Genomic DNA, 12792 nt, shown 5'->3' on the forward strand with positions numbered 1-12792 from the left:
TCCTGCCTCAGCCTCCCAAAGTGCTAAGATTACAGGCATGAGCCACTGTGCCCAGCAAATTGATTTTCTTTTCATTTTTTTTTTTTTTTTTTTTTGAGACAGAGTCCACTCTGTTGCCCAGCCTAGAGTGCAGTGGCATCATCGTATCTCACTGCAACCTCAAACTCTTGGGCTTGAGAGATCCTCCCACCTCAGCCTCCCAAAGTGCTAGGATTACAGGCATGAGCCAGGTTAATTGATTTTTGACAATCAAAAAATATTCTCTTAAACAAATTGTAACAACTGAATATCTACCTACAAAAGAATGAAGTTGGACCCTTACCTCCCACCATAGATAAAAATTAACTCAAAAGGGATGAAAGACCTAAATGTAAGAGCTAAAAGTATAAAACTCTTTGAAGAAAACACACGGGTTAATCTTCATGACCTCCATTTGGTAATGGTTTCTTAGATATGACACCAAAAGCACATGCCACAGGAAAAAAACAGACGAGACGGATTTCATCTTCATCAACATCACAAACTTCTGTGCATCAAAGGACACTCTCAAGTGAGTAAAGAGAGAACTCAAATGATGGGAGAAAATGTTTGCAAATTATATCCAATAAAGCTCTAATATCCAAAATATGTAAAGAGCTCTTACAACTCAACAATGAAAAAACAAGCAACCCAATTAAAAAACGGCCAACAGATTTGAATAGCTATTTCTCCAAAGATGACACACAAATGGCCAAAGAGCATATGAAAACATGCTCAACAACGTTAGTCAACAGGGAAAAGTACAAATCAAAACTCCAATGAGATACACTTCATACCCACTGGCATGGCTATAAAAAAAACCCCCCAAAATAGAAAATAACAAGTGTTGACGAGGATATGGAGAACCTGGAACCTTCTCACAGTGCTGGTGGGGTTGTGAAACAGTGCAGCCCCGGTGGAAAGCAGTTTGGCAGCTCAATATGTTAAACACAGAATTACAACATGACCCAGGAATTCCACTCCAAGGTATATACCCGAAGGGTTTGAAAAACCAATGTTCAAACAAAGGCTTGTACACAAATGTTCACACCAGCACTGTTCACTTTAGCCAAAGAACAGAACCATCCAATTGTCCACCAACTGATGAACGGATAAACAAAATGTGGTGTACACATACAGTGAACATTATTCTCCCATTAAAAAAATGAAGTACTGATATATGCTATAACATAGACGAACCTTAAAACATTACGCTACATGAAAACCAGTTACAAAAGAGCACATATTACATGATACCATTTAAATGAAATGTCCAGAATAAGCAAATCCACAAGGACAGAAAGTAGACTAGCGGTTTCCTAGGGCTGGAATAATCTGTGTGCCGTAACAGAATACCACAGACTGAGCGGCTTATAAACAACAGAAATTTATTTCTCACAGTTCTGGAAACTAAGGAGTCCAAGATCAAGGCACTGGCAGATTCAGTATCTGGTGAGGACCCCCTTCCTAGTTCCTAGGGGTGAGAGAGCTCTCTGGGACTTTATTTATAAAGGCACTAATCTCATGCCTGAGGTTTCAGGCTCATGACCGAACCACCTCCCAAGTCCCCACCTCCTAACACCATCACATTGGGGGTTAGGTTTCAACATGTGAATTTGGAAGGGGACACAAACATTCGACCACAGCAACAAATCCTTACCAAAAATAAGGAATTTGGGTCTAGTAGGTTCTGAATAAGTGGTAAACCTACTTATCACCAGGATACTTTTTCCCCAGTATTTGAACAGTGCAAAACTATTTAAGTACGTAAGTTGGTAAGAAACCACAAATTATAGTTTAATCAACTAAACACATTTACTTACCTCCCCGGGGAGAAGGAGAATCGTGCCCTCCAATGACCACAAGGATACCAGAAGCTTCTAGCTTCACTTTCCATTTTTCAATGATAGTCCCAGACTTGTCCTGAAAGCATGGGGTTGGCAGGTTAGGAAAATTCCCTCAGAACAGTCAGACATGACTTATACTGGGGCTGAATCACCCAGGAGAAAGTTCATGAATACCTTGCTGGCATCGTTAAATACAGAGAGCTCCATGGTGCCTTCAAAGTCCTGTTGCAAAACAGAATTCAAGCACTCGTCCAACCACGGTTCAGCATTGTGGACTGGGAGGATGATGGACTGGAATTCAAAAGAAAGGGAGTAATAGGAGTGTGAAAACTCAATTCCCTTCCCACTACTCTAAGGTACTTCCCCTCCCCATCCACACAATGCTCATTTTCAAATGGCAAGGCCTGGTTCACAGAATAGTGCAGAATAAGGCCTCCAACGAAACCACATTCTCTGACAAACAAAAGGCGTCTATTCCTTCCCTCCCAGCTCTTAACCCTGTTTTATTCCCTAAGATTTACCGTGTCTTAGATTTCCCTGAATTGGTCTTCCCTGTGCTTCTGAAAGGGAGAAACAATCTGAAAGGCATCAAAATTGTGCCTGATTCAATGGTACACTCATGTGCTCCCCAAGCACTAGTCAGAACATTGTCATTTTGGTTGAAACACGCATCTGTGTATCTTCCAACCCACTCATGAAAATAACTGGTCATTTTCTCGGTGCAATAAGCATTTCAGCAAACTACAACAAAGTAACCCCTTGAAGCAGCCTCCTACACAATGCTCTAACAAAGTATGGGGGGGGGTAGTTGTTCGAAGGACCAGGCTGAGAAGACAGGACATGAGACCATCCCTTGTACTACACTTAGTAGGTCTGGTCTGGCGCCAGCATTGCCTCTTCCCATGGAGCCCAAGACTAAAACAAAAATGTCTAGAGTGGTGTGGAGTAAAACCAGTGGTACTTGACTATCAACAGAGTAACTGATTACAGGAATTGTCTTAAACTCACACATTATGTTAGGTGATACAGAATATCCAGACAAGTGACAGTCCGCCCCCACCCTGACTTCATACCCTACTGAAGAAAAGTGGGCAAATTCCTAAACAAGAAAATAAAAACACAGGCCAGCCAGGTGTGTGTGTGTACACATATGCACATCTATACAAACACACGTGTGTCTGTGTACATGTGTGTGGTCCATCTCTACATACTATAGGTATTCTTTAATACTAAATTCAAACGGTTATGAAAAGCTCATGGACATGACTGTTCAAAAGGTAATTCAGTCCGGCTCTCTCCAAGCGAAGCCTCACTCTGAGGCTCTGACCCAGCAGTGGTATTTCCCTCCTGGACTTCTTAGTTCTATGAAAGTTCCCTCATTTCTTTACGTATTTACTTTACTTTGGATTTACTTTTAAAGGAAAAGGAGAGAGTATTTTTTCCAAGCTCTCCAGCACCAAACATAATGTGAGTTTCCGTCACAGACAGACCCTGATCAACCTCTGTCCCAGTGTTAGTGACACCGGCACGAAGAACAGATGAGCCGAGCCTTTGCGCTGGTGCCACCACCACAGCTCAGGTGGCTCCGGTGTCAGCGTCCAGCTCCCCACGGCTGCGGATGCCCGGGCTCCCGCCTACGCGGGGCTGGGGGGCCGGGGCGGGGGGCGCGGGGGGCGCGGGGGGACGCAGCACCGGGGCGGGGGGCGCGGGGGGCGCGGGGGGACGCAGCACCGGGGCGGGGGGCGCGGGGCCGGGCGGGGTCGGGGATGCGGGGGGTCGGGGGTGCGGGGCCGGGGCGCGGGGCTGGGGGGCGGGGGCCGGGCGGGGACGCGGGGGGCGCGGGGGGACGCAGCACCGGGGCGGGGGGCGCGGGGGGGCGCGGGGGGACGCAGCACCGGGGCGGGGGGAGCGGGGCTGGGGGGGCGGGGCGGGGGGCGCGGGGCCGGGCGGGGCCGGAGGTGCGGGGGGTCGGGGATGCGGGGGGTCGGGGGGTGCGGGGCCGGGGCGCGGGGCTGGGGGGCGGGGGCGGGGCGGGGACGCGGGGCCAGGCGGGGCCGGGGCGCAGGGCAGGCGGCCGCAGCCCACCCGGGCCCCGCAAGGCCGTCGCGCCCACACCCGCGGGCGAACGGGGCAGGGGCGCTCCGAGCCGGGGCACCCGCGGCGACGTGCCCAGGCGGAGCCACCTGCCCTGAAGCCCCCCGGCCACGCGCGGCCGCGCGGCACCCCCGAGCCCCACGGGACGCCTTCCGCGTGGCACTCGCGTCCCGCCGGCGCCCCGACACCGGCGCGGGAGGCGGAGGCGGAGGGAGACCCGGGCGGGGCAGGAGCGGACGAGGGGGAGGAGGGGGAGGAGGGCGGCGACGCAGGCGAGGAGGGGCGAGCGGCCGCCCCGCACCTACCACGCGGGGCCCGGGGCCGGGCGCGGGGTCCCCCGCAGCCTGCATGGCGCGCGCTCCTCGCCCCGCCCCCCCCTCGGCGCGGCTGCGCGCGTCCCGGCCGCCTGGCCCACGGCGCGTGCGCGGCGGCTCCAGGAGGCGGGGCGGCGGCCGGGCCCCTCCCCTCGGCGCAGGGGGCGGGGCCTCCCGCACCCGGAAGTGCGCGCGGCGGGCGCCGAGCTCCCGCCCTTGCCTTTGACCGGGGCGGGTCGCGTGTCCCGGGTCGCTTCTCTGCGCCTCCGCGCGGCCCCGCGCCGCGAGGCCTCCGCCAGCCGGTGTGCGCGCTGCGGCGGCGCGGAGGGCGGGGGTCGCCGTGCGGCCGTCAGAGGCGCCGCGTTTCGTCCGAGCGGCGACCGCCCGGCCCTGGGGGACGAGGAGACGCCGGGCGCCTTTGCGCAGCCCTGGGGGGCCCCGCCGCGCGTCCCCGCAGCCCGGCGAGGACCGCACTGAGCGCGGCTCCGGGCCGGGGCTCGTCCGCGCAGCCGCTCCCTCCCAGGGACGGAACTTCCCGCGGGGCCGCGAGACGCCCGAGACCCCCAACCGGCGGGGCTGCGCCCACGGGGGCGCCCGCTCCGTTCCTGCGGCGCTTCCGGGCGGCTGCCCCGCTGATGGCTGTGTGCCCCGGAGCCCGCTCGCCCGCGGCCCTGGGCGGCAGCGAGGGACTGTCCTCCGCGAGGGACTGTCCTCTGCGAGGGACTCGTCTCTGCGAGGGACTGTCCCCTACGAGGGACTGTCCTCTGCGAGGGACTGTCCTCTGCGAGGGGACTCGTCTCTGCGAGGGACTGTCCCCTACGAGGGACTGTCCTCTGCGGTTGTGACACTCGTGGGATGCCCCACAGGGAGGGTTCAGGGGGCACCGTGAGGCTCGCTGAGCATATCTATAAGCGTCACTTCCAGGACAAATCCTTTGCTGCCCATATTAAGATTAAATGCAAGTTATTTAATAAATTGTTACGACAAATCCAAACTTTTCTTTCAGGATCACTTCAGATGTGATTTTTTTTCCCTTAAATTGCATCATAATTTGCAAATCCTGTTGTAGAAGTTGAAACGTTTAAGTCGGATGCGTAAACATGCATCTTAGAATTTGCTTCCAAAGATCTAATATTCTCCAGAGATTTGCACGTTATGAATAGTTTCTTTTTCCAATGACAGGATGCACTATAGGCTCACGGTAACTGATAAGGGCCAGAGATAAGAGCCGAAGATGGTTTCTGGCACTGCCGCGGCACCTGGCCTCCAAAATTGGGCTTGGATTCTCTTGCCTTTTTTCATGTTTGTCTTCTGCTGCCAGAAATTTGCTTTTCACTAGCTGCCTCCTGGTACAAACTTAATTTGAATTTCCTTTTTGGAAATATTCGAAGTTCCAAGCTGCATTTCAGAAATGCAATGTCATAGTTGGGCAGGATTCTGCAATCCAAGGGTGATGGGGCCTGAGGTCACTTCTGCCGTAGGAGGAAGCTCCTCAGATGCTGACAGGGGCAGTGTGTGGGAGTGACATCCCTGCCCTGGAGAGGGACAGGAAGGGGGGGGGACATCAGAGTTTGCTGGATTGACATTGTGTGGTCTTAGAGGGAAGGGAGGCAGTGATGGAAGATGAACCATGTCGTATGGGCACCAGAGGGGGAAGCAACACAAAATTCCCAATAGCTTTGGGCTTACTGAGTGGGCAGCTTGCTTTATTTTTAATTGTTGTTTATGCAAAATGTTTGGTGAATGCTGGCTGTATTCAGAGGGCTCAGTGCCAACTGCCAGGGGCTTGGAGTCGGGAAGACCAGATGCCAGGGTCTGATGTATGTGCCACTGCCCCAAGTCCATATGTTGTACCCGAACCACCCAGGTGGTGGTGTTAGGAGATGGGGCTTTTAGGAGGTGAGTAGGTAAGAGGGCCCTGTCCCCGTGAGTGGGATTAATGCCCTGAAATGAAAGAAGCTTGAAGGAGCCTTTGTCCTGAACTTCTCAGCCTCCAGAACTGTGAGCAATAAATTCCTGTTGCTTGTAAATTACCCAGTGCAAGGTGTAGTGTTACAGCAGCACAAATGGACCAGGACACCAGGTACCCACATTTCATAAGGGCACAACAGCCCCGTACGATGCTGGTGGAGGAGGCAAATAATCACTGCAGGTCTGTAAGAACGTGGGGAGGCTTGAGGGCATTGGGCCCCCAGTGAGAATGATTCCACCATGAGCACAGTCAGTGAAGGCTGAGTTCAAGCTTTTATTTTATTTTAATTTTTTTGAGACAGAGTCTCACTCTGTTGCCCGGGCTAGAGTGTCGTGGCATCAGCCTAGCTCACAGCAACCTCAAACTCCTGGGCTCAAGCAATCCTCCTGCCTCAGCCTCCTGAGTAGCTGAGACTACAGGCATGCACCACCATGCCTGGATAATTTTTCTTATATATAAATATATATATATTTAGTTGTCCATATAATTTTTTTTCTATTTTTAGTAGAGACAATGTCTCACTCTTGCTCAGTGCTGGTCTCGAACTCCTGAGCTCAAACAATCCACCCGCCTCGGCCTCCCAGAGTGCTAGGATTATAGGCGTGAGCCACCAGGCCCGGCCTGAGTTCAAACTTTAAAGATGACAGCCAGACGGGTTCTTGGGACAACGTGACCCCAAGACCTCCGTGTCTCCAAGTTTCCAAAAGGAACAAACTCCAGCAGAGCTCTGGCTGGACCTCCTTGGGGCAGTGGCTGCTGCTCAGAAGTCCGGGTCACTCAGGACCGTAGCAGATTCTGCATGTGGTGGCTATTTCCACTCCAATAATAAATCAGTTCACAAGGAGCAAACCAGCTGTTTGACAGCCTATGATGTGCACTGAGTTTATTTCTTCTACTCTGGCGCAAGTTTCAAACGCTGGCCATGACTCACTCACTGTGTGGATTTGATGACTCATTAAGGAGTTACAGCCCATGCTTTTTAAAGAAGTAATCTGTAAGACAGTAGACCGGGTGTGGATATGACCCTATGAATTCTGTTTTTCAGCAGTGCATGTTTGTGGGGTTCAAACTTGTTGGGGAACTCTAATTGCTATGAAGAAACCCTACAGCACACGTTCAGGGCAGTGGTGTGATGCGGGTGTGAACCACACCGGACTGCGGTTGTGGCAGAAACTCCCGGGACTGTGGGCAGATCCTGAGAGAGGAACGTCGAGCCTGCGACTGTCAGAGCCTGGACAGAGAAGTTGATGATGGACAGACACCTAAAGTTAAGTCACACAGCAGAGGATTGGGACAGCCCTGCATGGCCCATGGGGGGATCAAGACCCCACCCAGCGCCTTGCCCAAGGCGGCACACGATAAACGCTGCATAAATAACTAGTGGGTGGAAGCCATTGTTCTACCAATCTGCATTGTCAGGAATTCTGGAAAGAGGAGGAGATGCCATTGACTAAGCATTGCCTAAATGCCAGGCGCTTTACAAATACTATCTCGTTAAAGCTCAGGACTGCATGATTGACCCCAGCCAGAGCGGGCATTTGTCCTGGACCCACTGTGGGAAGGGCTGAGGTTCCTGTCACAAGAGACATTCCTCTGCTGGATTCTACGTGAGCCTCGAGTGTCACATAAAGTGCCTGTCTTGGCCTGGGTCAGGGGCTTGCATGTCTAGTGTTTGTGTGCCCAGGAAGCGGGGGCAGGGCAGCGGAGCAGTGGAGGGCGGGCCTGGACCACTGTGCTCTGCTGAGGGGGTCCCCATCGAGGGCTGGACCCCTGGACCTTCCAGGGACCCCTGGAGAGTGGTCCACTGGGGCAGGGAGGAGACTGTCCCCATTGCCAGCTGGGGCAGCACCTCGAGGCATCCACTCCTCTGCCCCTCAGATGGTGACTGCAGGATCCAGGGGTGTCCTGGGCCCTGAGGCCACTGTCCCTGCGGAGGCTGCACTGCTGAAACCAGAGGAGGGACGGACTGAGGGGAACCTGTGTGAGGTGGGAGGACGAAGGGACGGGGAACAGAACTGAAACGTCCCGCCAGCAGGACAACCCCCAAACAGGAGCGCCCGTGTTGCACACTGAGCACGTTCGGCTGACTCTGAAGTGGCTTCAGCCAACAGGTCTCCAAATTCGGAGGTGATCACAGGTGGATGGCAGGTGCCTGCAGGGGCCGTGTGGGGTGCGGCCCCGGTTCGGGCTCAGCCCGCGTGAGTCAGCGATACTGTGCACAAGCCGTCAGGCGACAGGACATGAGAGGCCTGAGCTGGACAACGTTCCGCCTTCAGTGAGACATTTTCCTCCTAAATGAGCAGTGAGATGTCCCATGTGGGTCGCAGCAGGAAGTTTATGGGACGCACTTACCTTGAGCTGATGCATCCGAAAATGTTCCCCTGTGGGAGAAAGGGCTGCTGGGATCATCTCGTGTCTGGGGGGATGAAAGTGGGAAGCAGGAGGTCCCGGGGCGACCTTAGCACCTTGAGTGTCAAGGCCAGAGCCCTCGAGGAGCCGGGTGTCAGGCTGCAGCTCCTAGGAGAGGTTTCGGCAGCAGGGGAGGCTCCGACTCGACCTGTGCCCGTTCGCAGCCCAAGCAAGCTCGGGGTGTGCTTACAGCCACATCCCCTCACCCATGGTTGCACCTGCCGTGGGAAGGGCCACATCTGCACAGTGGCACGAAGCCAGCGCTCAGGGGCCACCCCGGGACCTACCCTCAGCCCTGGTGTGTCCTGGGCACTGTGCCCACATGGGCGCCCATTCCTCACGGCAAAGTGGAAACCTCATTCGTTATGTGGACAAAGGTTAAATCAGGTAGGGCAGATGAGACGCCTGGCCACCTTGGCAACTGGTGTGGCTGTCCCTCCCTGGACCACGCTGTGGCTTTGGGCCTCTTTTGTGCCCTTGACACGCCACAGTCTGTTGTACTGCCACATGGCTTCAAGCTGTCCCTAATACGCAGACCAGACCCCTGGGCTGCGAGGCTGCCGTGTGCACCTGCCCCACACAACTTCGGTGCCTCCTAGGTTACCACACCAGTGACTGCCACGCTGGCACTGCAGACCTGCCACCGTGATCCACACCCCCACGCCGTGCCTCGGTCACGGCAGGGCCATGCCTGCCACGGCGCAGCCTCATCCCTCCCACGTGTCCGCAGTGCTCGGGGACGTCCTTCCAAACGCAGGTCAAGTCCAGTCTCACCCGGAGACAGCTCTCCCTAATCCCCACCCTTTGGGGACGTGTGGCTGCCCCTCCTAAGCTGGGTCCAGCCACCCCAGCCCCACCCTTCCCAATGCCCTTCCTTCCAACCCTGAGCGAATTCCTACTTCCCAGTGGGACTCAGAAGCCTCCTGTGGACCCCCGAGCCCGCGTCACTTCTGGGGACTGTGAGCTCCCTGGGAGGGAACAGGTCTCGTTGGCCTCACGGTTCCCGTGTCCTGGGTCGGCACGAGGCAGATGCTCAGTAAAAGCTGTTGAAGGACTGGATGTTTCGTAAGATCCTTTATGAACAAGGACTCGGCACTGACCTGCGAACTGGTCTCTCGTGAGTTTCACTGGCGAGACTCCGTTGTATCAAAGAGGTGTCAAAAGATATTCAAAAAATAACATTATGACATACGAATATAAAATGAACATGTGTCAAAGATTTCATTGAACTTATTAATTGATGAGGGAGCCAGGAAAACGTTAAGACGTGTACGAAGGAGAGCACACACGCACACACACGGGCAGGGTGCAGGGAAGACGCTGCCAACATGGCCCCCACCTGCGGTTTCTCCTTCCCCGGTTCCAGCTGCCTGTGGCCAACCCCGGTCCCAAAATAGGCGAGAGCAGCGAGACGATACTGAGAGAGAGAGAGAGAGAGAGAGAGAGAGAGAGAGAGAGAGAGAGAGAGAGAGAGAGAGAGAGAGAGAGAGAGAGAGAGAGGGGAGAGAGGGGAGAGAGGGGGGAGAGAGGAGAGAGAGAGAGAGAGAGAGAGAGAGAGAGAGAGAGAGAGAGAGAGAGACCACATTCACTTGACTTTCCTTGCAGTATATGGTCGTAATTGCTCTGCTTTATTAGTTATTGTTAATTTCTTGCTGTGCCTAATTTGTAGATTAAACTCCATCCTAGTTGTGTACTTACAGAAAAAGACACAGCGTGGGTAGGGGTTGGTGCTGTCTGAGGCTTCAGGCATCCCCCGAGGACAAGGGGGCGACTAACGGGCCACACCCACACGGCACGAACCTGCGTTTGGAGCCCACCCTGTCGGGAATCGTGGCATCTCCACGCGCAGCGTCTGTGGCCCCCCGGGGACCAGGTGCGCCCACCTCACCACGACTCTCCTGGCACCTGGGAGTCGTTTCGTGGCTCTGTCCGAGGGGATGAAGGAGCCGACCGCCGCAGACTCAGACGGCGCAGGACTCGCCCTGGCGTTCCGCCGAGAGGACACCCAGCAACTGCTTTGCCCGTTTTAAAGTCTGCTACACGTTTTCCTGATAAAGGCTCAGCACAAACACCCACAGCGTCCCTTGGTGCCTCCAGACCTGCAGCAGAAGAGGGGGGAGCCAGGCCCCTCCCCCTCGGCCTCCTTAGGGACGTGGGCTGGGGCCGGGGAAGGGGGCTTGGGAACCCCCCAAGCGGGATGGGCCTCTGGTCCTGCTTTCGCTGCAGGGAGCTTCTCACCCTGACCCAGGGGTCTCGTGTCTTCTGCCGGTGCCCACGAAACCAGGCCAGGCCAGCTTGTGAGCCTGCGAGCAAATCTGCAGGCCTTGCGCAGTCTGACAGCGTCCTGCAGACACAGGCTGGGCCCTTCCCACGCAGCCCCCCGGGCCTGCACGAGCCCCCCACTCCCAGGCTTGGCTGTGGGGCTGGCCGGCTCGAGCCGTCCTGTGCCGTGAGAGGCAATGAGGAGAACCAACCTGTGAACCCCGTGTGTGAAGGGGCACACAGCGACGCTGACACTTCTGTCTTTCCACGTTTTAGGGACGCCCCAGCCGGCCTTCTCTCCCGCCCCCACTGCCCTGCCTGTGGCGTTTGCAGGAGTCCGTCTGTTACGTGCCTCTGACACGCTACGTTGACGGCTCCTTGGGGACAGGGACAGGTCTTTTCTGTCTGCTGCCACCTGCCTGCGGCTGGCGGAGTCCAGCCACCATGTGAGCGGGTTGCCACGCGGCGCCAGGACATCCCAGGCAGCGGGTTGATGAGGGAGGTGGTTCTTTAGGACGAGCCATCGGAGGGTCCTGGACTGAGTTCCTGGAGGAGCACATGGCCGCGGCTGGCTCGGACGGCAGGGCTGGGTCCAGCGGGGCCACGTCCAGGCGGTTCCGGCCTGTTTGCACGTGGCCCAGGCACGAAGCACAGAGGCCCCACACGGGGGTCAGGATTCCTGCTCTCCCCTTGGCGGCCTCGTGCTTGTTCGCTCGTGCCGGGAAGGCGCTGCTCCGCAGACACGAATGAACGGCTGAGCAAGTGCCAGGGTGACCTGCCTGTGGCCAAAGCTGCAGGAATGTTTACGCCTTATCTAGTTAGAGACAAGTAATGTCAAAATAACTCAATGCTCCCCAAATGCTTTTTAGAGCAATTCCGCACGGTGGGTGTAGAATTTGCACACACCAGGTCTACACTGCTGGTTTAGATGATCTGGTTATTTTGGTCAGCGTGGGCCATATTTGAGCTCTCCCAGAATTGACATTGTCCAGCCCCACGGTCCAAGGAGGGGCTGCAAACCAGTGCCCACCCCAGACCCCGGCTACGTCCAGCCTCGCGGGTGGGGGCTGCAGCGCATTTTCAGTCTCAGGGAATTCCTCACAGCATGTGGATTTCCGGCTTCTCTTAGAAAGGCCCCTCGTAGGGAGCTGAGTGGGGCTGTCCTTGTCCATGGCCAGCTCTGTCCAGCCCCAGCGTCCCTCAGACAAGGGGATGGAAGGACATTCACGCCACGAGTTGCCTTTCGCTCAGGGACGCAGCCTGGGGAGCAGATCTCTGCGAGGCTCCGCCGCTCGCTGGCCTGAGGGCGCGTTGGCTGCCTCCCTGCAAGGGAGTGGTAACATTCTATCGGAACAGGTGGAACGCTAACCAGATAGGAACAAAGTAATTTTTTAAGCAAACACTCAAGCCCAAGGCTTTCCTCGGATGGCCCTGCAAGGACACCTGGTGCCCAGGGTGCCGGTCGCTCTGAGGCTGTGAAACGTAAAACGACAGCCAGCAACGCTGGGCCCTACCAGGCTGGGAGAGAAGGGGGTGTCTGTCCCTCAACACTGTGGCTCTCGTCAGGCTGTCCCCATCTAGAAATCTGTGCTCCAACTAGCGATTCAGTGAGTCACAAGTTTGCAGCCCCGCCTCCCAGAGATTTCGGTTTGTTCTAGGCCTAAACGTGGCAGGTGGGCGGGAAGACAAGTTGGCATGTCCTAGATTTGCAGATGTGTGGAGGTCTGTACATTGGAACGTACTGAACAAAACCAGAGGGGTTGGTATAAACTCCCCGCCAGTGCTCCAGGAATTCCACGTTTGCCGGCGCCAGGACCCGGGTTTTGTCGAGTCAGCCTCCGCAAGGGCAGGGGGCTGCCTGGAGGAAGCTGCCAGG

The 12792-nt window shown here is 55.7% G+C and overlaps 1 protein-coding gene across 22 annotated transcripts in view; it reads right to left on the reverse strand.

Annotated features, from left to right (window-relative positions):
• The window catches only part of B3GNTL1 (UDP-GlcNAc:betaGal beta-1,3-N-acetylglucosaminyltransferase like 1), a 62810-nt gene extending 58479 nt beyond the window's left edge, over positions 1–4331 (reverse strand). For 20 of the 22 annotated variants that reach the window (XR_006728888.1, XR_006728887.1, XR_006728881.1 and 17 more), the window contains exons 1-3: positions 4265–4331; positions 2040–2156; positions 1842–1941 (exon numbers count right to left, since the gene is read on the reverse strand). Coding sequence is in view for 9 of the 22 variants with exons in the window: in XM_045525808.1 (XP_045381764.1) it covers positions 1842–1941; positions 2040–2156; positions 4265–4309 (262 nt within the window). In the remaining 13 variants the exon portion in view is untranslated. Of the gene's footprint in view, positions 1–1841; positions 1942–2039; positions 2157–2386; positions 2785–3355; positions 3509–4264 lie in introns of those variants that run through there. The other 2 variants (XR_006728885.1, XR_006728884.1) reach the window with 2 other exon arrangements.
• Positions 4332–12792: the final 8461 nt, after the last annotated feature.

The sequence above is a fragment of the Lemur catta genome, chromosome 15, assembly GCF_020740605.2.
Source record: "Lemur catta isolate mLemCat1 chromosome 15, mLemCat1.pri, whole genome shotgun sequence".
NCBI lineage: Eukaryota > Metazoa > Chordata > Mammalia > Primates > Lemuridae > Lemur > Lemur catta.